The sequence below is a fragment of the Cololabis saira genome, chromosome 2, assembly GCF_033807715.1.
Source record: "Cololabis saira isolate AMF1-May2022 chromosome 2, fColSai1.1, whole genome shotgun sequence".
NCBI classification, from domain to species: Eukaryota; Metazoa; Chordata; class Actinopteri; order Beloniformes; family Belonidae; genus Cololabis; species Cololabis saira.
The window spans coordinates 19109244-19133719 of NC_084588.1; the positions used below are offsets into that span (position 1 = coordinate 19109244).

The following is a 24476-nucleotide window of genomic DNA, read 5'->3' on the forward strand; positions in this document are numbered from 1 at the left end:
CTTACAGGCAAATTCCAGTTAAGTCCTTCGATTGGACTTTGGGAGCACTGCTATGTACACGACGTACACGAAGTTTTTACCATTTTACTCAATCTGTAAAACAGGGTGGTTGCTACTGAGAGTACAACACTCCTAATGATGAAAGTACAATTAAAAAATAAAGAATGTTGTTTTAATGACATCATTTTCATCACCATTAAGGATATAAAGTATCATGGATTTCAAGAGCTGCTCTCAGGAGGAGTTTACTGTCAAATAAACACCACCACTTCTTCAACTTCATGGAGACGACCTTTTAACTGACATTTTCATGCTTAACTCACTGAGACTCAAGTACCCTCTAAACATATGGCGCGCATCCTATTTATGTACAAAACAACTTCAGGCCATTATCCCATGGTGAATCACAAAAATGTAGACCACCTGTGTCTGGACGTGACTGTTCACAGACGGCAGGATTCAGTTCCCACATATCGCCGACCTTGACTGAAAGCCCTGGAGTACCACCAGGATGTGCCCGGAGTTTCTTTCTTTTCTACTCCCATTACACACACTGCACGACTGCATACCTGATCAGCGCTCACACCTTGCAGATTAACCTCATCTTGTATGGCAATTAGACCACCCATAGCGATGAGGTGTAGAGACTACTGTGCAAAACTGTTCTGTTTTAATAACAACTATCAAACTTTCACTACATAAAATTACCCTTTAAGGACTATTTTAGCAGAGGTGTCAAAAGTATTCACATTCATTACTAAGGTAGAAGTATAGATACTAGAGTTTAAAAATACTCCTGTAGAAGTTGAAGTATCAACTCAAGTTTTTTACTCAAGTATAAAAGTATAAAAGTACTGGTTTCAAAACTACTTAAAGTATAAAAGTAAAAGTAATGTAAGGGGGAAAAAAGCCATTAAGGACAAAAGCCATTGAAAATGAATGCATCTTAGTATAATGCAAATATATTAAAGAAGCATATACGTGTACTATTGAGAATTAACATGTGTTTCAGAGAGCAGAAGATATGATGACTAGTTGCCTATAAGTATTGTAATGGTGCAAAAAGTCAAACTTCAGAGGCTTGTTATCATTTATCCTAACCTTTATTGGAATGTACATCCAAGTTTAGTTGCAGGAATCTGAGGGAACGGATGTAAGAACAAAACTGGACAAGAACATCTGAAACAACCACAACCAAATGCACTCTATCTGGATGGAGCAATTTAACTGGATAGTTTTTTTAAAGGCTGAAATGAAATAGAGTAACGAGGCTGTTTTTAAAATGTAAGGAGTAAAAAGTACAGATAATTGTGTGAAAATGTAAGGAGTAAAAGTCAAAAGTCGTCTGAAAAATAATAACTTCAGTGAAGTATAGATAACCAAAATTTCTACTTAAGTAAGGTAACGAAGTATTTGTACTTCGTTACTTGACACCTCTGTATTTTAGGAATATCTTTCTTCATGGGGAGAAATAATACCCAAGAGACTCCAGATATGGAGGCAAAAATGAACAAAGCTAGTTTTCACAAACAGAAATCTTGCCCATTCCTCAACCGTATCAACCTTATTCTAACCCCTATGCTGTCTTGCATAAATTATGACTGCAACTTCCTGTCACCAAAGCAAAAACGGGACACAAATGTTCTCTCTCAGGTAACGAGAAACAAAACATACGGGAGCATGACAAGTTACACTTCAAGAGAGATACAGAAGCTTGATTTGACCTCTGCCACCTACTATGAAGGACTGGGAGGAAGACTTAAAAAATGGTCTTGAATAAATAATACGGATACATTTAGCTTTTTGGGATCCAATGCTACAGATGGTAACGTAAACAAGTTACAGGACATTTTATGAAGTGACTGTTGACCAAAGACGTGTGATATTTGTTAGCATCAGGTGTTAATAAATCTTTTTCTAAGACAAGAAGGCACAGAAAAAGCTGGAGGAGTTTCTGTCCTGGTTCTATGGCAGCATAGTGGTGCTGCCATAGAACCAGACTTTGGTCTTTGGTCGGGTACATAAGGAGAAACATTCATCCAGCAAAGTTTACTAATGCTCTAAAGGGATTTTGTGAAAAGACAAGATGAACAAAAAGTACACATATTTGCTAGTGCTAGAACACAAAAACAAAATGTGACGCACTAAAATGAATAAATGAATGAATGAATAAATAAATAACTGCAACGCATTCATGGTAAGTTCGTCAGCTAAAACTAGCACAAAGAGCAATCTACAACAAAAGCTCCTTTCCAACAAAGGAGCCTAAAGAGAGTCTGCTGGGGTTGAGCCAGGCCAGTGTCCTTCCTATTGTGACTTCCAGTGTTTAACAAGGCCAACTGAAGCTGCTCAGGTCCACGATTTCTGGCCTCACTTTTTAGTTCACTTTTTGCTTAATGGGGCTGGAGGTGTGTTGAGGTTGTAGGGGGGAACTAGAAGGTGTGCATTTGTGCGTTTCTGACTTTTTAAGTGTAATCATCTGCATGTCCCGTCCTCCAAATGAATTAGCCCTCAGATCGGGGAACATTCTGATACTAATTCACCAAAGTACTTTGTATGCAGAGAAATAATCACATTGGTTCCGTCTCATGCAGCCTGCTTTTTGACGTTGCCACCGCATAGCAACCTTATGGGTAGGTCAGAGGGGCAATCAGCCCCGCTGTCAGAACAGGAGTGAATTTTCTGTGAACAGATTGAGGCCAGAGGATATTAACGCTCGATAATAGGGAAACAGCCAGGTATGGTAATTCAGCTCAAGCAGAGGAGCAAAACAAAATGCTTTGTGTTAAACCCACATACTGTCCGTGTGTGTGTGTGTGTTCTTTTTAGCAATGACTAATTCTTTTCCCTAATTTTCTTGCTCTTCTTTTCCTTCCATCATCATAGCCAGCATCACCAGATGCAGCTGATTGTTTCCAGCCCAAAAGCTATGCAAAACCTGTCGAAATGCATACAAAACTTCCAAATAAATTAAACTAGCTTGCAAACGCTTGTGAATACCTTGTACAGAAATGACAAGTAATGCAAACAGTTATAGAAGGGTTATTTTTCTGTGTCGTTTCCATCTTGAGTTGTGGTTTGTTTTTTTAATTTCTGCCACCTCCAGCTCTGCCCCGTCCCTTCCTCAGTGCCTCTTCAAACCATACGACACCGCTGGTCTCACCACTGTCTTGTACATCTTTCCTTTCATTCTTGCAGATACGTCTTATCACACATAACTATGTTTCTTCACCTCTGTTCCACACTCTCCATTTCTGGAGAGGTCCGTTCTGGACTGTTGACCATAAGTACTAAAAATCCTCCACCTTCTTTATCTTTTCTCACTGTAACCTCACTGTTCCTCTTGGGTTACTCTTATTCACACACATGTATTGTGACAGCTGCAGCTAACCTTAACCCCTCTTCTTTCCAGTGCATACCTACACCTCTCCAAATTTTCCTCCACCTGCTCCGTACACTCGCAAACATCATGGTCCATAGAGATTCCTGACTTCATCTGTCTGTCCATCACTATAGCAAACAAGAAGGGGCTCATGGTTGATCCTTGATGCAGTCACCTCCACCTTGAACTACTCTATTACACCTCACCACTGTCTTGCAGCTCTCATACCTGCCCTGCACCACTCTAACATACAGTACTTCTCTACTACTCCAGACTTCCTCATACAGTACTACAGTCCTCCGTTGGTACCCTGTCATAAGCTTTCTCTAGATCGACAAAGACACAAAGCTCCCTCTGGCTTTCTCTGTACTTCTCCATCAACATTCTTAAAGCAAATACTATACAGCAAATACAGAAAGTACTCTTTCTTGGCATGAATCCATACTGCTGCTCACAAATGCTTACTTCTGTCCTTTGCCTAGTTTCTATGACTTTCCCACAGCTTCATTATATGGCTTATCAACTTTATTCCTCTGTAGTTGCCAGTACTCTGCACGTCTCCTTTGTTCTTAAAGATCAGCATCATCACACTTCACCTCCAATCCTCAGGCATCCTCTCACTCTCTAAGATCTTGTTGAACAATGGAGTCAAAAACCCTAGTGCCACTTTTCCCAGGCACTTTCACGCCTCCACAGGTACTGTATATCATCAGGACCAACTGCCTTTCCACTCATCATGCTCTTCAATGCCCTCCAAACTTCACCCTTACTAGTCTTTTGTACTTGGTGGTCCACAACAGTCACCTCTTCTCTCTGATCAATAATAATCCACAATAACCGACTGATTGATCCTAAACCAGCCCAAATTTTATTCGCCTGCTCAACTCGATTTGTACCACAACATAAAATTCAAGACTATCTGTGAGCAGCAGCGAAGTGGAGCAGCATTAACATTTCATTTCATTACTTGACGACCTTTACACCGGCTTCCTGTCCGTCACAGAATAGATTTTAAAATCCTGCTGTTGGTTTATAAATCTCTGAATGTTTTAGGGCCAAAATACATCTCTGATCTCCAGGTTCATAATGAATCAAACAAAACTCTCAGGTCGTCACGGTCATGGGTCATGCCTACTTTCTGTGCCTAGAGTTACAACCAAACATGGCAAGGCAAAGTTCAACTTTTATGCTCCTTACCTCCTCACACAGATGATTTTATTGACATTCAGAGCATCTGGGGCACTATGAAATATAACAACCATCCAAACAACGCATATAAGCAGTCTTTTGTGGAACTTATTTTACAAATGTTGATAATGCAAAAATGGTTCATTTTCAAGATACCTGACTTATGTCGGTGTCGTGATTCTTATTTCCTCTAAGTGTTTTAGTCTTCTTGCTAGAAATTAAAATGATGCATTTGAAAGATAACTAAGTCAAGTCTTTTTGTTGTAAAAGCCAGTCAGTGCATATTTCTAATAAAAAGACATCCTCATTGACTCATCAATAACTTAAAAGTGGGGGTATCAGATAGATCAGTTAGATGAGAATGGGGATGTCTAAATCACATTCTTTGATCCCAAGTCTGAGTCATTTAATTTTGAGAAGTGGCCGATACAGAGTTTGAATCCAATTTATTGCAATCCACAAAAGAAAAGAAAAAACAATTCCGTAATTGCAAACAGTAGAAGCTGCTACTTCCCAATTTGCAGACATTTCTAAAATTGGCGGAAGCACGCCTCTAGTTTGTACTACATTTATGCCAGCCCACAGCTCCAACTCCTCAGTAAGGAAAGTAGCTACTGATTTTACAATTTGTATATAATTGTAATGGATGTTGTATGAGAGAGGAACAAAGTCATGGGAGAGAAAAAAAGGGGGTTAAAAAACAACAAAAAAGAAAAAGTCAATTCTAAACTTACTCCTTCATCCTGACTACATGCCAGTGCAGCACTATTGAATATTTAGTGTAATTATCACATGAATTAGAATTATACATGAAATCTTATTATTTATTATTCAATGGCACAAGATCAGCTGTCCTTGGATTCTTGGATCTGTGATTTTTTGCAGTCAGGATGCGGAGAGGTGAACATCTCCTGCAGTGACTGCAGCTGAGAGCGGCTGCTGCTGGAGGGCTGAGCCACCCGCTTTGATACGGGAGAACGGCGACAGAGCACAAAAGTCTTCAATTACACCTGAAAAAAGTCGCTAGACTCACTTAAATTACTCATTACTCACTTAAAAAAAAAAGTAATTGGAATGTCTGAAAACGCACTAACGATTGCAACAATGAGACTAAGTTGGCAAAACTGATGTCAACTCACTACAACTGCGACTCTAGGTTGCAGTTTATGCCTACCCCTCGCATGACACATAAAACTGTTAACGGTGAAACTTATTGATAGACAATAAATAAATAATGTACATCATGATCTATAATGTAATTTCCTTGAACAAAATTTTTTTAAATTTGATGTTTCATCAGTAAGATTTAAACGTTTTTCTTTTCATGCACTTACCTATTAAAATGTAATGATGAGCAGTAGTTGGATAACCTTGTGAATAAAATATCTGAATTCTTCCAGACAGCCAGGCTCAAAGTGTGTCCATCAATATTGAGGAATAGAAAAAACGTCATTTTAACTAAGACTCTATTCTGATTGTTGTTCATCGTGTTTTTCTTGCACTACATGTCTCCGAAAGATGGTTAAAAACTGTCGCAGTGGGAAGCACCCCTTTGACCTCAAGGCTCAGAGATGAAGACTTCAGAAAGAAGGACTTCAACAATACGGTCAAACTGTTAAGATTAGAGCTGGAGCTTTTCCTTCTCTAAGGACTCTTTGAAGAAGAGTTTTTCAACTGTTCTTCAAAGAATAGGGTTTGAATCATCACTAGATCACTAGACAAGGTAGATTAGATAAGTCAGCGCCAGTTCATGACCAAAACACCCGACTTCAGCAATGAACCTGTCTGAGGACTTTTCTCAGATTTCAGAGACTGACAACATGTGTGAGCTTTGACAACGTGTACGTTGCTACTTTAGAGAATATGTTGGTCACACATGTATTTCATGCTCTGCCTGTTTTTATACAGTACGTCTGCCTTCTTAAATGTACTGGTTTCAGTTGACCCACCATATGTCTATTTTTAACAACTAGCAGCAAACTTTTACGCCGCATTAATTCTGTTATATGACTGAAATATTCGTACAAAATGTCACTTTGACGTAATTGTCCAGCGTTATTTGACATGACTGGACCATGATGTAAACATGGTCAGGTGTTGGGGAAGACTTCAGTCAGTCATTAACTTACTGATGAAATTTAATACACTCAGGAACATCTGTTATCCTAATTTCACCCAGGCTGAATGACAGGAAGAAATGATAAACAAAAACATCCAGTGTATAGATTTGGATAACTGTAGAAAGTTAACCGCTCACAGGCAATCAGACAAATAAACAGTTTATAACCCCCAGAGAAGAGCAAAGAGCTGTTTCTCAGTCCCTCCAGGATGGTTGTGGTTAAATTCCCTGTATCTCCGTCTGCACACTGAAGAGTTCCCAGACAAGATACCAACCTCCGCATTTTCCTACGAGTCTGACTACATGTGGAAAACACCAGCTCTGCATGTGGCGTCTGCAATAAGAGGCTCTATATGAATGGGTGTGAACTGTGTGTGTGAACGGTGTTTGTGTTCAAATGACAGGATAAGTGGAGAACATTCATTGCGAAGCACGACAGAAAAATGATTATATCTATTAACATTGTAATATTGTTGATACTTTTTGATTTTGCACATGATGTTTCTCATTTCGGTGTAGAGCTGTAAAGACATTTGTTTATTGCGATTATCGTCGTCACACACTTCATCGGATACGATCGATCAATAGACATTACAGGCGAAATGCAGGAGTGCACCCTGAGACAGGTCTATTAGTTGAACATAGTAACCGAAAACAAAAAGATCAATCAACGTATGTTTGAAGTAAACATCCACTTGCTATTCGGTTACAGCGGCCCTGCCAATTGCAACGCTGTGAACATGCAGATGTAGTGCCGCAATAAGCTAACACAGTCAATGTGGTGTGCACATATTCTTTGGCCGATACACACGGATGCAGATCCCAGCTGTTCAGATCTAAAATATAAATTTGAATTGATCATATTTGTTGTGCTTTTTCCAGATTCCTTCAATGATTTCACTATAGAAATCAGCAGGCCAATGCCCAATGAAGCTATTTCGAGGCATGTCATCTAAACTGCACAAACTAAAAGGCTTTATCTTTTGTCATGATCCACTTCTCCAATTTTCAGAGATTTGATTTCATGTTTTTGCGTAATCTTGCTGGCCGACAGACAGCAGAGGAAACAAACATCTGCCTCTGCTCCTGCATTGGTGGAAGGAATCACAAGGGCAGAGCATAAATCATTGGCTGCATTTTCAAAGAAAAGGCTTTCAATTTGAGCAGGCAAAATATGGCCTGAAATTAGATTCTTGCCGTTATCTTGTCAATGTGCTGAAGGGCATATTCAATTCAGTTAATTCCCCCTCATTTATATGGCAACGATTTGCAAATAAGGAAGCCTGACTGTCATCTCTTGCCCCAACAGTTACTGTACATGGTGAATACTTTTATACAAAAACCAAGTTGCATTCAAGAATCACTCACATTGCTCGGTGTGTTCACAGAAACCTTTTTATGGATAACATATGGATTTCACACTGCATCTTATAGAGACATTATACTGCCAAAAAAAAACATACATGTATGACCAATACATACGATGATGTTACGCCCCAGAAAGATTGTTCATGTTCTGGCTAGCACTGGCATGGCAGCACCTGTGTCCAACTGGACTCTAAGCAGTCTGACCAGCACTGATCCAGCTGGAGCCTCCTATGGGATTTCTTGCTTGTGTTGTTCTCTCAGATGTAAGTCCTTTTGGATAAAAGTGTAGTAGCAGTAGTAGTAATAGTAGTAGTAGAAGTAGTAGTGATACTTTTAAGTTACATGACATTGTATCTAGCAGAGATTTTTATCCAAACTGGCTTGAAAAATATATATGTGTGTAAAAAGATCAAATGAACCAATAAGTTTAGGATTTTGCCTTTATGTGATCAAAGTGTAGACTTTCAACTTAAACTTCAGAGGTTTCACAAAAAAGCCTTTACCGTTTTGAAACTGCAGCCTTTTTAAGTGTAGCATTTCCCTTTTCAGGGGCTCAAAAGTAATTTGAAAAAAGTGACATATTTGTAATGATAGGAATTTTTGGGGGGATACAAATCCTTTGTAGTGAATGACCCATTGATACCAGCAAATTCAAAGTTTCCTCCCTGGATTTGTCTCTTTCCATCATCCTGATACAAGTTTATCTTGGTTTCATCCATACAAAGAATCTGAACTCAGAAAATGGGATATTTTCTGACAAAGTCTAATCTAGGTTTCCTGTTTTTAAATGTTACCAGTTGTATGTACTTTACTGTTAACCCTCTGAATTGACATTCAAGAAGGCATCTCTTCAGCGTAGATTTTGACAATATGTATAAATTACTAAATGGTAAACGTCTAATAGTTTTGTAGCCGAGCTAAGGAAACCATACAGGAAATCTTGTTCTGGACATCAAGCCTGATGAAGTGGACATGCGTTAAACTTAATTTAGTGGACTTCACAACAGTATATAGAGGTTTCATTGCAAGTTCTAGGAAATCTTTGGATACATGTCCTCAAAAAGTCAAAACATTTGTGGATGAATATAACTGAAGCTTCCAATGTGCTCAACACCAACACGTGGTGGTAGCATGTGTACATGCATATCAATATTCCATTTACTGACTTCATTTTGAGGACATCAGCACTTCAATAACACTGATTACACAGACACCCTGTTGTGAACCTTCATACTCCTGTTTACGCGCTACAGAGCAAAGTTTGATCAATGACTCACAGCTGCATTAATTCCAGACATCCCAGTCCAATGTTTGTTCCCATCTAAAATATTAGAATGAATTAAAATCTTAAAAACAACAATGTGAGTTTACACACTGCTGAACGGTAACGTTTTGTGATGCAAAGCACGCGCTGTGCCTTCAAGCTGTATCCAGGCTGCAAAATGGACTTTGATGAGCTGCTACTGATGCATATTGAAGACATCCCACACAAGTGTCTGGGTTTATACGTTCTACAAAGTCATTAAGAGTAAAGAGGAGAAATTCCTCTGTTACAAAAGTTGTCATCTTTGGGGAATTAAATTTACTCAACACAAGTTTGCAACGTCCTGACTGCCGTCAGAGGACATCAGTAAAAAACACACAAATTTGAAGCATCTTGGCAATTTTTTCTTAGGTAAATCATTACGCTTTTATCGTCTTTTTTATCTTCTTTTTATTTTATGTGTATTTCGAATGGCTGTCTTATCACTCATCAACCCACTCTGATAGTGGCAGACAATATTTTTGGGACTACTTTCAATGTCATGTTTGTATTGTGACCGTCCACTTAAACTGCAAAGACATTTTCAATTATTTATCGTTGCAGTTGCTGGTGTAAACAGCCTTTTACTATTGTTAGTCTGTCATGCATCTCACCCCCCACACCATCCTTGTAATTGTACCCAGCCACGGTTTCTGACGGTTCACTCGTACTGATGTTGTAATAGAAAGTAGAAACAGCTGGGAGAATCAAAGTGTGTCGAGACAAAGCATCTTCTTCGGCTCAGACACTTACAGATAAGCCGATTTGACGGTGCTTCACCGTACAGATTACCCACTGTGAAAGGCGATAAAGAAGTGGAATCTGAAGTGGAGCCACTTGATGTTTCCTGCTGCCGACGGGTGATGTCGGTAGTTTCTAGACTGGGAATTCTGTCTGACAGAACTCTGAGTAACATGTGCACTCACACAGACCCTTTCCCTGCTGTTATTCCCACATAACCGTTGTGCTGATCATCATTCCTCTTTCCCTTACTGCTTTAATAGCACAATAACGGATACACACTTAGCAGCTCAGCGATGATTTTATATTTTCTTTTAGGATGCTTTAATGTGAAAAATCGCACATTCATAAAAATGACTTACTGCAATTGTATTGCACGACAAAATAATAATTAAAAAATTAGTTAAATGCAGTTGTTTGTAATAAATTATGTGGCCAAAAGGTGATCCAAAGAGGAAACAATATTTGAAAACGATGTTATTACAGTAAATCTGTTACAAATTACATTGATCATACATACAGTATTTCTTTGGTTTGTTGCTCATATCAGCCTCAACTTTTGTTTGTCACATTGCACTGGGAAATGTGACAAAATAAGAGTTACACTTACTTTAAAGCTAAATCTGCCTGCTTTTACAAACAATGATTAGTCTTAAGAGCTATTCATAATTAATGAGAAGAACTACACTTCAAATATATACAATATTTAATTATAATTATACTAATGTGTCCAATGATGATGGAATCCCTAAAGAGCTATAATTACTAAATCATTGTACCAATTTGGATGTTAATATGTTTAAAGCCACTCTAAGTGGCAACAACACCTCTGATCACATGGGGGCCATATATTACAATAATGACAAAGTGGTTTTACAGGTTGTACTGGAGCATCCCCACTAGCACAGTATTGTTAGTAGAGCCTTTGTCAACAGAGCTGATCTACATAAATGCCCCCATCTGGCCAAAAGTGGTAGTGCTACATAGAATGGCTTTAATTATAGTTAATAGTTTACATAAAGTACATTTTCATTATATCTTTGAGCTGAAATGATTTAGGAGACAGGTAAGATAAGAAGTTGCATAAGTGATTCAATTGGTGACGACAAAGTGACGGCTTCATTTTTAATGGATCTGTATGTAGATTTCCACAACACTCCTGTGATTTGGAGTAAAGTGGGAAAATGATTGCCTTCAACGGCTGTCTGAAGAGCACAAAATATCACATAATGACTCATCTTCTCCACCCACTGGTGCAAGTATCATCCTGGTGTGCAGGTTTGATAATAAAGTGTCAACAATGTCTAGAAACATGGGAAATGATTACTCTGAGAGTAAAGAAAATAAAGCCTTGTTTCTTTACAGAATCTTAATGCACTTAAATTTTTGAAAAACATTAGATCCTTAGCTGGAAATAATATTGGAATGGGGTTTTCACCATGTACCGTTAAGCTCCCATATAAGCCCGAGAAGCCCTGTTGTTTTAATAAGCATTTTATTGCATCTGGCTCCGTGTTTGAGTCTCTCAATCAGTGCGGTTACATGCACATCTAAATCAAGCTATTGGCAACAATCTAGTTGAGGATTAAACTGGAGTTTCCGAGAAATCCACATGTACATGCGCGAGAAGACAATTGATTATTGAGTGAGATGCGTTCGACTCTGTGATACTAGGTGGCGCCACACGCACTTCTGCGTTGGCGTTCTTCCAGTTAGTTCTTTGTTGTTCGTCTTCTTCCTCTCTTACTGTGTTGATATTATGGCTTTTGCGATGTCGTCACTTCTGTTAGGGGGATTCCCGGAGCAGTCGCTAACTCGGCTAAGCGTGGGTACATGCCAGAATAACTGGGATTGGGAGCACATTATCTGGCACTAAAAGCTCCATCTCAAGAGCTTCAGTTCGGTCCGACTACAGCCCGGCTAAGGGCTGAGATATACTTGCTGTTGGTGCTTGCGTTCGCGTCTGTTCACATCCGTTCACGTGCACCACCAACCGCAACGTCGCTCGCGTAGTACGCGAGGAGAGCGCGTCGTACCAGCGGTGACCGATAGGGGGCAGTAAGCAGAGCAACAGTTGGAAAACTGATTAAATATTTAGTAGTAGCGGTAGTAGCAGTAGCAGATTAGAACAACAAACAAGTTTACATGACACCATTAGATGATGTGTTGTGTCTTTTGGCTGTAATTCTGTGATATAATGACTATTTTCTGCACACTCAGCTCTGAATGTGGCCACGTGCTGCAGCTGTCTGTTGAACCTTGAAAAATGTCACCTCCCAACAGACTTCAAGCTTCAATATGACTAAATTATCAGTTTATCCACTTACCAGTCCATCACAGGTACTTATAGCTGCACTCCCTCTAACAGTGGTCTCGTCCCATACTTCACCTAAGTAATGGCACTGAGAAGCTTCAGGGCGATGGATCCGGGCCCCGTTCAGGCCACCGTACCTCCTCTCCGTCAGGAAGCCCGGGGCCAGCAGGTTTGAGTTGAGGGTGAGGTTAAATTTCAAGCTGCGGCCACCGTGCGAAAACTGGTAGAAGACTCTATCCAAGTCCACTGGTTCCTCTGAGGCTTCCCTGCGCTGAACACGACGAGCATGGTGAGGCAGGAAGTTGGAAAGGAAGTGACCTCTGGCATCCACTCTGGTGGGGTGAACCAATTCATACTGAGGCAGGTCCTGCAGAAATCCCTCTGTGAATGGCATGTGGGAAAAGATGATGTAAGACAAGATATTAAATCATGGGAAGGAGGGTAATTAAACAGTTAAGTATCTCTGTAAACAAAACTGTTAAGACGCTAAACAAAAACCATATGGCTGCAGTGTGAGCAGATTCCTTTCCAGGCATTCGCCTTCTTGTGGAACAGGTTAAATGCAAATGAGGATACTTATTCCCCCAATGGAAATCATCCCAATTTTGGAGCTGGAGTGGGTGTATCCGCAGCGCAAATAAAAGTGTGGATGTGATTTTTCTGTCATGAGAAAGGGTTTAAAAAAAAAACCTTAAAAGAGGGATAAAGACTGATTCTTTCAAATTATCATGCAGAGGTTTAAAATACACAACCTAATTAATCCCTCATTGCAGTTGTTTGCATTTCACTTTCACAAAACAACACATTTGTGATTGCCAAGTAGCTATTAATAGCCGGCACACAACACTGAAACATCCTAACCCAGTTTCAGTTCATAATAGAATATAGATGATTTCTTCAAAACACATCAGAAGAAAGACACAGTTCTGGTAAGCACCTTTCATTTTAGTTTAAGAAAAGTATTTTTTTGCAGTCAAAAAGATTATGTGTATTGTTTCCCTGTGTTCTTTCATTAATAGCTGTGCAGTCTGATTAAGAGGTAGAAAAAAACAGGTTAGATAGAAGTTTCTTGATTCTGAATCATCTATGTCAAAAATGACATGAATTCAAGACAGAGCCTCAGAATACATCAATGTTCACACTTTTCCACCAGCATATCACAGGAACTGCAGTCCCTTTTTATACATCAGGAGGGAGAAACACAAGATTCGTGTAAACCTTATGTACCTGTAGACTGCATATTGTCGTGCATCTAAAGGACTTACACGATGTTCACAGATTCTGCCCTACAATGTCCTACCATGCAGAGGTGAATGCAATTCCTCAAGTCCATTCTGATTGGTGTGCTGGGATGAGAGAGGGAGTGAGTTGATTATAAAGACCTGAAATAAAACCTCTGTTCTATGTAAAAGTTCTGTTGCTGTCTCACAACATCCATTGTACACAGATCAGTTATAACTGCATGGCCACCAGCTTAATAAGTCTTCCTCGTGCTCCCAAAAGAGCTGTGAACAGTCAGGGTCTGGACGAACAACATCTGAGGCTGTCTTGGAGTGTCTGGTGCTGAGATGTTTTCATTAGATCCTATGAGTCCTGTGGGTTGTGGGATGGGGTCTCTGTGGATGGGAATTGCTTCCCACAGATGCCGTCAAGTCTCATTAGATTATTATTTGATGAGTTTGGGGACCAAACAGGCCCTTTTGTTATGTTCTTTGAGCACTTCCTACTGTAGCTGCCGGCTGTAGGAGAGTCATGCCGCCATGTCACAGACATTACATGGGGACATCACAAGAAGAGTTGCTTTAATTGAAAAGTAATCTAACAGCCAGAGAAAAAAAGCATGTGGCATGGGCAGAGCAACAACTAGACTGGTATCAACAAAAGACATCCAAACTAGCGTGCCCTGGAGTAGGAAGACCAGCGAAGGACTGCTGTTAATTAATATAAGCACACTGAGGGAGATATACTGAGACAACGTGGTTACCACATTGCATTCAGCTCTTGAAACCTTCTTGTTCTTAACAGAAGCCTCCTTCAAACAAGCCCACTTACAATCATTTCTGCCCTGAAAGATAAGTCATATACCCATTTGGGATTTCCAGCCCCATCTGTCTCTCAGCACACAGGGTTTCTGCTCATCGGATCCAGGCTTTTGTCTTGGTGCTAATACAGAGCCTCCTGTTTTTATTACCAGACAATGACTTGGGGATACGCACTCATGTGAAAGAGACAGTTTGCCCTTTTTTAATTCTAAAGTATTACATATAATTTCATTAAAGAAAAAAATAATAATAACAATAAATAATAACTAATAATAATAATAATCTGGTTCAAACAATACCCAAGAATGAGATCAATAACCTTGGATGGACAAAAACACATACATTTATTTGTTTAAAAAATGAGGGCAAAATGAAGACAAAATACAGAAGCTTTGTGTGAAAAATGAACCACATCCCATGATTCAATGGGTTGCAGACCCTCCATTAGCAGTAATAACATGAAGTAAACATTTTCCTGAATGATGTTATCGGACTCTCAAGTTGCTCTCTGGGAATTCTGTCCCACTCCACAACATTGCTCAAGTTCCTTGATGTTTGCAAGCTGTTTGCCACATCTCTGATCAAGCCCTACCACTTCCTATCGATCAGGTGGAGGTCTGGGCTTCCACAAGGTAGTTACAACACCTTGCTTAATATCATTTTCAGCCGTTCTCATGGGCATTTGGGATCTTTTTCCTTTCGCATGACTCAATTCCTGCCGGGCTTTGGCTTTTGAACAGACGGCCTCACACCTGAACACTGTGGTGTACAGAGGTGGTCACGGTCAACGAGATGCCCACATACTGAAGCTGTGAAACAAGCCCAGATCATTACACGTCAACCACCATGCTTATCAAATGATGTGAGGTTGTGGATGTTCTGCAGTTGAGTTTTGCTGGAGGGGGTCATCTCTTTCTCAAGTTTCCTTTGAGGCCTTTGATGGTTAGTGAATCAGTGGAGGACACTGATGCTTTTTTAATTCCCCTGCAAAAATATATTTGCATTCCTGGAGTTAACTCCTTCCTGAAACACCGTTTAGAGAAAAAAACGCTGTCAGAAATTGGCAGCAGGTTTGGTAGATTACTTTTTGTCTTTCATTAACTATAAAACGCATCATAACTGAACTCCTCTTTCTTCCTTTTGAAAACCCAATGAAAAACTCAGCCTACTTGACCTTGACCATACCTCTGAATAGCTTTATGAATATTCACCTCTCAATAGCTCATCTCAATAGCTCTAAAGCATTCAACCTGTCTGAAAAGCTTTTTTACACATTTTGGCTTTTCAGCATCAGTTAAATCTCTCTTTTAGATACATGTATCCATTATATTTTGGACAAATTTACCAGAGGCAATAAAACTGTCAAATAATAACGCACAACTTTGTTTACATTATTACCAAATCAAGGAGTCCCAAGAATTAATGTAAGGGAAAGCTGAAATGAAGGTAAGGGCTCAAATGTAACCTGCAGTACATTGTACGCTGCTTCATTATTTTTCTTTGAATCAGTTTCAAGTTAATTTTAAAGAAATATTTGACTATTTTTAGGAAACATTGTCTAGCTCTCACAGTCTTCTGTCCCTACTAAAACCACTCGAATGAAGTTCGAACTCTCATCCCTGTCGTCTATTGTCACAACTATGTCGCTTTTCTTCACTCTGTCACACATCAACGACACTGGGTTTTATTTTGGACAAATTACTTACACAATCTTTTTAAATGCCCCATACGTCATATCTAGATTTACTAGGGACTTCCTGTGTGGAGTTTGCATGTTTTCTCCATGTTTCTGTGGGTTTTCTCTGGATGCTACAGCTTCATCCCACATGTCTGTCAGGGTGATTGATGATTCTACTAAGGCTGCAGCTATCGAATATTTTGGTAATTTATTGTTCTATTGAATATTCCATCGATTAATTGAGGAAAACATACTTTTGCTTAAGTAAAGCCCAATTATAAACATAGAATAGAAAACAAGACAGATCACAACAACCACTTTGTTTCTTTTACAGCATAAGAAAAATGTACATTTATTTACTTATGCAAACTTGTTGATGTTACTGTTTTCAGTCCCGACATCTGTACAGCGAAACTGTTCAGACACTACCAAAATCCTTCTTTTTCCGCTTTATAGGGGACACATACATGTAAGCACATTGTGTCACTCTAAAAAAAATAAGAAATAAAAAAAATCAGTGCGAAATGTGTTCTTTTAAATTAATTTTTAATTAAACAAGGCTTTGAGGCAGAGGCAATTCCTGTCTAATTTTTTGTAATCGAGTTACTCAAGGAATCGTTGCAATCCTAATTCTAATTGCCCCTAGGAGTGAGTGTGTGTGGTGGTTTGTCTGTATTTGGCACAGCGATGGAATGGTGACCCATCCAGGCTGTACCACTGCCTTTTGCCTGTCGTGCACTGGGATTGGCCCCAGCTGGTCCCTGTGATCCTGCACTGGATGAAGCAGGTACCGAAGCGGAATGGAGAAGGAAGAGGAAAGTAGGGTTGGGAAACGAACTTAAAGCAAGTGCCAACCATCTTACTTCCGCATGGACGCTCATGTAAAACTAAGATTCATTGCAGTTCCTTGCGACTGGTTGCTAGTAAACCCAGTTTTGCAAGTTAACGGTAGCCTATATACCGACGGCAGCGCTGCATATATTTCGGCAGGGTTCAGCTGGGAACAAAGCTAACTTAGATTGACATACGGTGAGGGCGTGTTTCCAGGGCTTCCGAAGCAACATAGCTGCGCCACGTATGAAGAAAAACGGGCTTCAAAACCAGTCTTCACAAACCAAAGGGTCACGGGACCGAATGCTTCGTTCATTGTTTTATACAAACTATGATTGAAACTGAAATTCATATACTTTTATATATATACTCTTACACATATCAATTACTTCAGTTTTTTATGTTATTTTACTTTGTTATTATCTTCTTTATTGTGTGTTCAGGTATTATTGCCTTAAAAACGGGCTGCTGCATGTGTAGTCACATGGATCCCTTCCACGACAAAGCAGCACCATGGAGGAGAACTCAAACACAGAGACGACTGAGCAACTCCCACAGGATGTACCAAATAAAAGCTGCACAGCCCCGAGTGGTCCACACTGTATAGTCCTGATTGAAATATATTGTTAGATAAAAAGTTATTTTCTTATTTTTTCACTCCCTAACTTTACATTGAAACTAAAATTTTAACTTTTTCACGTTTTCTTTTCAAGTGATGTAATCTTTGGTTTCAGCTCCTCTAAATATTCAATAAAATGATCATACATTTTTCATCTGCTTGTGCTTCCCTTATTTTAAAAATCACAAAGCAACCTTCTCTTTCACTGCAGGGATCTGCGTGGGAAAACAAAACCCAAAAACTAAAATAATCCCCTATTAATTGTAACTGAGTCAAATGTTCAATTGGTTGTGATATTGATCTGAGGTCGCCAGGCCTTGAGGACTTCCTGTCCAGGGGTTTCCCTCATTGGCCACATTTTCAAGTATGTTTTAGCTGCATTAACTGAGAAGCTGAAGATTATTTTCGACACATGAATGAATTCTGAAACTGATCTGAGATTATCCGAATCTGTCCACTTTTCTTTTTTTTTTACTGTTTTTTTATGTCCACTTGTCAGAGATGATGCGTGCAACATGGCGAGGGAGGAACTGCAGTGTAAATGTGGCCTAATAGACCCAAGAACACAACGCCAAACAGAGCAGGGAAGAGGACGAGGAAATGACAATGACCAAGCATCGTAAAAGACACTCTGAAATCACTCTGGCATCTGAAATCAAAGCTGTAGAAGTTCCTTTGTGTTGTTTTAGTAATAAAGCATTCAACAAATGTGAATTACCTGCGGATGTCAAAGAAAAATAATGACTAAAAAGAAAGAACTGGACTACATTCACGTGTAAATCACTTCTTAAGGCCCACATAACTGCTCCTGCACGTTCATAACACTGTCACAAGCATAATCACAGTTAAGGGAATTGAGCAGAATGTACCATGACTTCACACAGCCTTGGACTTAAGAGGAGGCCTTGCTCTGTTCAGCACAATCATCACTTTTCAGAAAAGTTTCACAACATGAATGCCAATAGAACTGAGGTATGGTTTAAGGGGAAAAAACTTCTATGACCTCTTTTTTTTTTTTAAATACCACAAATTAGTCAAATGTTTTACATTGAACATCTCTAATAAATACTCAATTCAACCTTTTAGAAAACTCAAACAATTTTATTTCAAAAAGCCTCTGAATAGTCTATGTGAATATTTTCTGTTTAACAGATTCTCCCTGAAGGGACAAAAACAACACAATATTAAATAAAATTAAAAATCAATATCAAGCAGCTGAAACTTCTTGAGTGATTCATTTATTCATTTGTAAGAATTTGGGCTGATTAAATTTCAAAAATGTATATGTTTTAAGGTGTGGGGCCACTAAAGGGTCTGAAACAACACTGGCCAGGGTTCTGTCTTCCCAATTTTGCCTCAGTAACTACAATATACAACATTGGCAGGCTATTCATGTGTCAAGCAAGAATGAGAAAAATAAATCTTATCAGGAGGAAGTCTGTGCCAGAGAGCCTTTCTATTTTTGGTCCTTAAAAAGTCTAAAATTAAACTTGTAAATTACCCGGCAAACATTTGCCACCTGAAATGTTATGGTTTCAGACGTTCCTCCCATCAAAAACATACCCTTATCTGCACTGCCTTAAAGTACTTGGCATCAAGGGGCAAAGCGGCTGATTTTTACAGGAAGAGACGGAGCACATGCAGACGTCTTGCTGATTCTTTAAATTCGAGAGAGCTCTGACTTTTGACATCCAAGGCACAAACTTAAGAGGATGACTGAGAGGATGAAGGCGCAGGGAGCGGAGGCGTGGGAGTGTTTCCTACCAGATATAAGAGGTTTATGTATCTCCAGCAGTCAAATGGGAACCAGTCCCATTATAAGGATAATAATAATAATGCATCCTGTAAATTCCCAGAGTGCAGCTGTGTTTCCGGCTGCTCAGTGGTGAGGTGAGAGGTCAGTGTCAGCAGGAGCCTCCACAGCAGCAGCAGCAGCACACTGCAAAAACTCAAAGTCTTAACAAGAATATTTGTCTTATTTCTAGTTAAAATGTCTCATTTTTAGTCAAATAAAACTTATTACACTTAAAACAAGACTCATCACTGAAAAAAAAAACAATTTTCACCTGTTTCAAGTAGATTTTCATTTAAAATAAGTAGAAAAATCTGCCAGTGGAACAAGATTTTTTTGCTTGTAATGACAAGATAAATCAGGTGAAAATTTACTTGAAAACAGGTGAAAATTGTCAAATAAGTTATTTTTCTGCTAATGACTCTTGTCATTGTCAAGTGTAATGAGAGACATTTTAACTAGAAACAAGACAAATATTCCTGGTAAGATTTAGAGTTTTTGCAGTGCAGCAGCAGCAGCAGGAGCAGCAGCACTGGTCTCTTCTGTGGCTTCTGTGTTTGATCAAGGGCACTAAGGAAAGTAAAGACAGATGAGGCCTCCGCCTCATCTATTGAGTCATTCAAAAAAATCAGCTCTCTCTCTCTCTCCTGCACCCACATGAGCTGCAAAACATCGGGCTTAAATACTGTGGTCAGTGAAACAAAACCCAGCAAACACTGGTCACAGCTGGCCTCTCCTCACACAGATAACTGCCGCTCCAAACCTCCTCCAAAGCAGCTCCTGAGGTTATGATCGCCTCTTTAAAAGCGCTTTAAGTGGCAAGGCTCACTAACCTGGTTCATGTGACGACCCCAGCGTCCTGCAGTCCTCCAGCAGCATCACCAGCGCCACCAACACGTGAATGGGACGCGCTCTTTGTGCACAAGCGTGACGCCCGCGCTCCAAACGGGTCATTTTGTCAGGATGGTTGCCTATTTATCACGAACATTTAATGCCTCTCTAATGCCGCTCCGACTGTCAATTCAAACCAATTCCATGGGAGCTGGATGCACTTTTTCCTCTTTGTTGCAACCATGCGTTCAAACTGTGACAGCCTCAGCGAATTATCTCCAGTTTAGGCCTGAACGTGCGTTTTTGTGGCGTTGTCATTCTTATTTCTGCAGCCGCTCTTGTAAGTCGGTGTGAATGTTTTTGCTTACGAGAGCCTGGTCCTCCTGTGCCCCATCAGTCTCCTCCCGACAACCAGTGACAGCAAGAAAAAGTTTCCTCTGCAAACTTTCTGCAGAGCCACCCCCACTAGATGGGAGGACTTCAGACAATAGGCCGGCTCTCAGCTGGGCTGGAGGCTTAAAGGGGAATGCCACTCCAAGAAATTGGATACACTGATACTGTCCAAGTGTCGATTCCGCCCCAAAGACTGGGGCCCCTTCGGGTTCTCAGTGGGTCAAATGAGTCCAAGTGAATGCACCAGTCTCTCCAGACTGCTGCATTCACTTGGAGTCAGAGAAGTGTTAACTTCAACTTTACCTCTACATGCAGACCACTGAGCAAACGTCTTAGGTGCCCCTTAGTTTTGTTGTTTTGTCAAAGGGCTACGTGTGTCCATGCTTTATGGAAAAACGTATAGACAGATAATAGTGGAACATGGGACTACTAAAGCAAGACAAAGGAGTTTTTCTTGTTCAAATATCAGTTTCAGATTTATTTGAAGGAATACTTTTAGAAAGTGTTGTCCAGTTTCTGCAGTCTCCCATCCTTTTTATTAGCAAAAACCACCTAAAGGACCTTTTAAATCTTGCCCTGGTCATAATTGCTTTGAGGCATAATGTTACACATTAACAATGGTGAAACTAATGTCGGTTCTGAAATCCTCCTACTCACTAAAAAGTGAAATAGTCCACAGTCACTATGTAAGGAGTTTTTTTTGTAGGGAACAATGAAGTAAATGCATCACCAGAATGAATTACCAGACATTACTAGCATTCATTTTGTTGACACTGTTCATTGCATCATTGCTGCCACAGAGATGAAACCACAGTGTTTACAGGCCCGATGACATGTGCAGCTGTTCCAAGCCCAGTACACAGAGAGTATGGAGTGGAGCACTCGGCCTAATCAAATAAAGCAGACTGTAGGGGTCAGCAATGTGAGGGCATGGTGCATGTAACCTGGGGCGCCGAAAGGGGGAATAAAGGAGACAGATTCTAGGGGCCCATGATTGAGGGGGGCCCAGAGAGGCCGGAATGATAATGAAATGATAAGAGAAAATAACAACACTAAGTTATTAACTAACATATAATCAGAAATGTTTTATTTTCAATGTCCTATTAACAATAACTTAATTGTCTGGAAACATGGATCACATGACCAGAGTGTTAGTTATGTGGTCTAAGAGGTGCACACTGTAATACTTTTCATTACTGTTGTTAAATTTTATTGAAATGCCTTCACTTGGGCTGTAGCGCATTTTTGTTGTTTGATTTTCAGTTTAATTCAAACTGTGCAAAGTGTTGGACATTAACTTGTGCTAAAAGGAAATATTATGTGATTTTGTAGTTTTCATAGTTTCTGATGAAGGAAATTGAGCAACATAAAGGAAATCAACCTTCAAAGCCATCAGTATAATGCGTGGTCATTATTTTATTAAACCTGCACAGCGCCAGTGCAGCTTCCCTGGTGGGAGTGAACCCTTAAGGACCGGGAGATATCTTTTTCAAAAGTTTTTTATTTGCTGCACTATGTGAAATTCTCCTTTTTCAAAGACATCAAATAATGGATGAAATGTTCTCAAATTAAAAAGCAATATATTGATAACTTGTGAAAGTACATCAGGAAGGATTATAATGTAATAATACTTTTAATAATAAAAAAGTGTATGTTTTCTGAATTGAGCTGGCAATTAAACAAACAAAGAAACAACATGAACAATAAAGTAATGCATGTTTAAATGTAACCCTTTACAGCTGGACATATGAAAAAACACAAAAAGAAAAATCCCAAATGTCTTTTTATTTGAAGTGTTAATTATATAACGGAATCAAAAACCCTTCAAATTGTCTTTGAAAACAATTTCTAAATAATTATTTTCCTTATCATTATGAAAACATGAGGTAGATTGACAGAATTCTTTTTCAGTTGTTTTATTTTTTACAATTCTTAAGTTTGTTTGAATTTTTTTTCTTGATACTACAAAGGTCTCAGAAATGAATGTATCAAATATGATACATCCGGCAATTTAAGGTTAATAAGAAATGTATGATCTTGAAACCTGTCTGGGGTGTACTTCTACATTTGATCCCATCAAAGGCTCGCCAGTACACCTTGAATAAGCTGGTATAGAATGATGGATGGATGTAATCATATTTACATTTTTTATCATGATTAGTGCTACACAGAGTTGACGCCATGGCCCAGATGATCACTGGCTGCCTCTTTCCTTCTCAGGAACTCTTTAGTTCTCACTGCCTCAGGAAGGCACCATGCATTTTCCAGGATCCAGCTCATCCTGGGAACACACTTTTTTAAAATGTAAGCTTCTGGCAAACATTACATGTCTTCAAAGACCAGAACAAAGAGACTAAAGAACAGTTTTTACGCGAGAAGCATAATTGCACTAAACACTGTTTAACTGCTGGATAGGGTGCAAAACATTAAAAGTGCAATAAGAGGACAATGTGCAATGTGAATGGTGCTGGGTACAATACAATAGTATTGTAGTAATGGTACAATAGTTTTTATAATTTTTTTATTCTGTATTTTTATAGCACTATATTTCAATGTATGCTTTTGTACTTTGTATGTGGTATTCTTCCAAGTCATCTTTGTTGTATTTCACCCTTTGGATTCTGCACCTTTTAATTTAGCTGTATTGGTTGCAGTGACAATAAGGTATATTCTATTCTATTCTTTTCTGTTCAGGTTCAGTTCAGTTCTGTTCAGTTCAGTTCTGTTGTGTTGTATTGAGTATTGAAATGTTGAAATGTTTTAAGACTGAACATTCCACATGGATAACAGCCTCATGTCATTCAATATCTTTGTATTATTCTGTAACCTTTGAAAATTCAGAAATATATTACATGTCACTGTTTTCATTTATTTTCAGGAATAATTGCGAAGAATGAAGTTATTCTATATGGGTGGGAGGACAGGGGTGATGTCCTTCGTTGGTGGGGATGGTGGGTTTTGTTAAAAAAACAATGGTTACCATGGTGACGATTGAGGAACTCTTTATAGCACAAGAACTATACATTCAGCAAAACTGTACACAATGTGTATCCTGTAACTTAAGGACACATATTGTTTCCTAGAAGAAATTCAGAATAAAATGATTATATGTAACTCAGTAGTCATTTGTTTGGCTTCTCACAAGGTCTGTACAAAAGACAAAATCCAAAAGATGGACTGGGATTTATGAGCATTCCTCCTGCTCAGTCCAACCTCCAAAACAGTCTCAATGAACTCCAAGGAGATCATAAAGACTGCAAGATACAAAATGCTTCCCTGAACAAGTAAAGAAGCAGCCTTAAAGCTTCATCATAGCATAGAAAGGATATTGGAAGAAATATAGGTATATGTATTGCAGGCATCAAAGATGGATTTGGAGGAATGAAAACAATTCAGGCAAAACCTAAAAATGGAGGGAAAACATGTAAAAAGGAAGAAAAGTAGAAGCTTCTGCATCAGGAGTTTTAAAATTTACAGGAGGATGGGAAACAGATGGAAGAGGTCAAGAAAAGCTTGGAAATTGATAAACTCATGGAGCAATGCAAGGTAAAATGGAAGGCAACAACAAAGGATAGGAAGAAAAGTACAGCAGAAGTTAAAGAAGAGAGGACAAGAAGCAGCTGGAAGAGGAGATAAATCAGATCTCCAACTTAACAATGGTGGAAACCCATAAAGAACCCCAGACCCCAAAAAAATTTGGGAGGAGTTCACACATTTAGAGGAGCACAGGGAAAAAAATGGAGGACACAAATATAGAAAGAGATGGAAGAACTTCAGAGGAAAGATGATTTGAAGGAAGATGAGAAAAGGGCCAATAAGAAGAGCAAAAGACTTCAGAATAAGAACATTTAATTGGATCAAGAAAGACACAAGCT

General features: G+C 39.2%; 1 protein-coding gene across 5 annotated transcripts in view; it reads right to left on the minus strand.

Annotated features, from left to right (window-relative positions):
* Positions 1-20615, minus strand: part of LOC133459492 (A disintegrin and metalloproteinase with thrombospondin motifs 7) — a 142531-nt gene extending 121916 nt beyond the window's left edge. For all 5 annotated transcript variants that reach the window (XM_061739486.1, XM_061739506.1, XM_061739477.1 and 2 more), the window contains exons 1-2: positions 20211-20615; positions 12429-12796 (exon numbers count right to left, since the gene is read on the minus strand). In XM_061739486.1, the coding sequence (XP_061595470.1) occupies positions 12429-12796; positions 20211-20331 (489 nt within the window). In that variant the 5' untranslated portion in view covers positions 20332-20615. The remainder of the gene's footprint in view (positions 1-12428; positions 12797-20210) is intronic.
* Positions 20616-24476: the final 3861 nt, after the last annotated feature.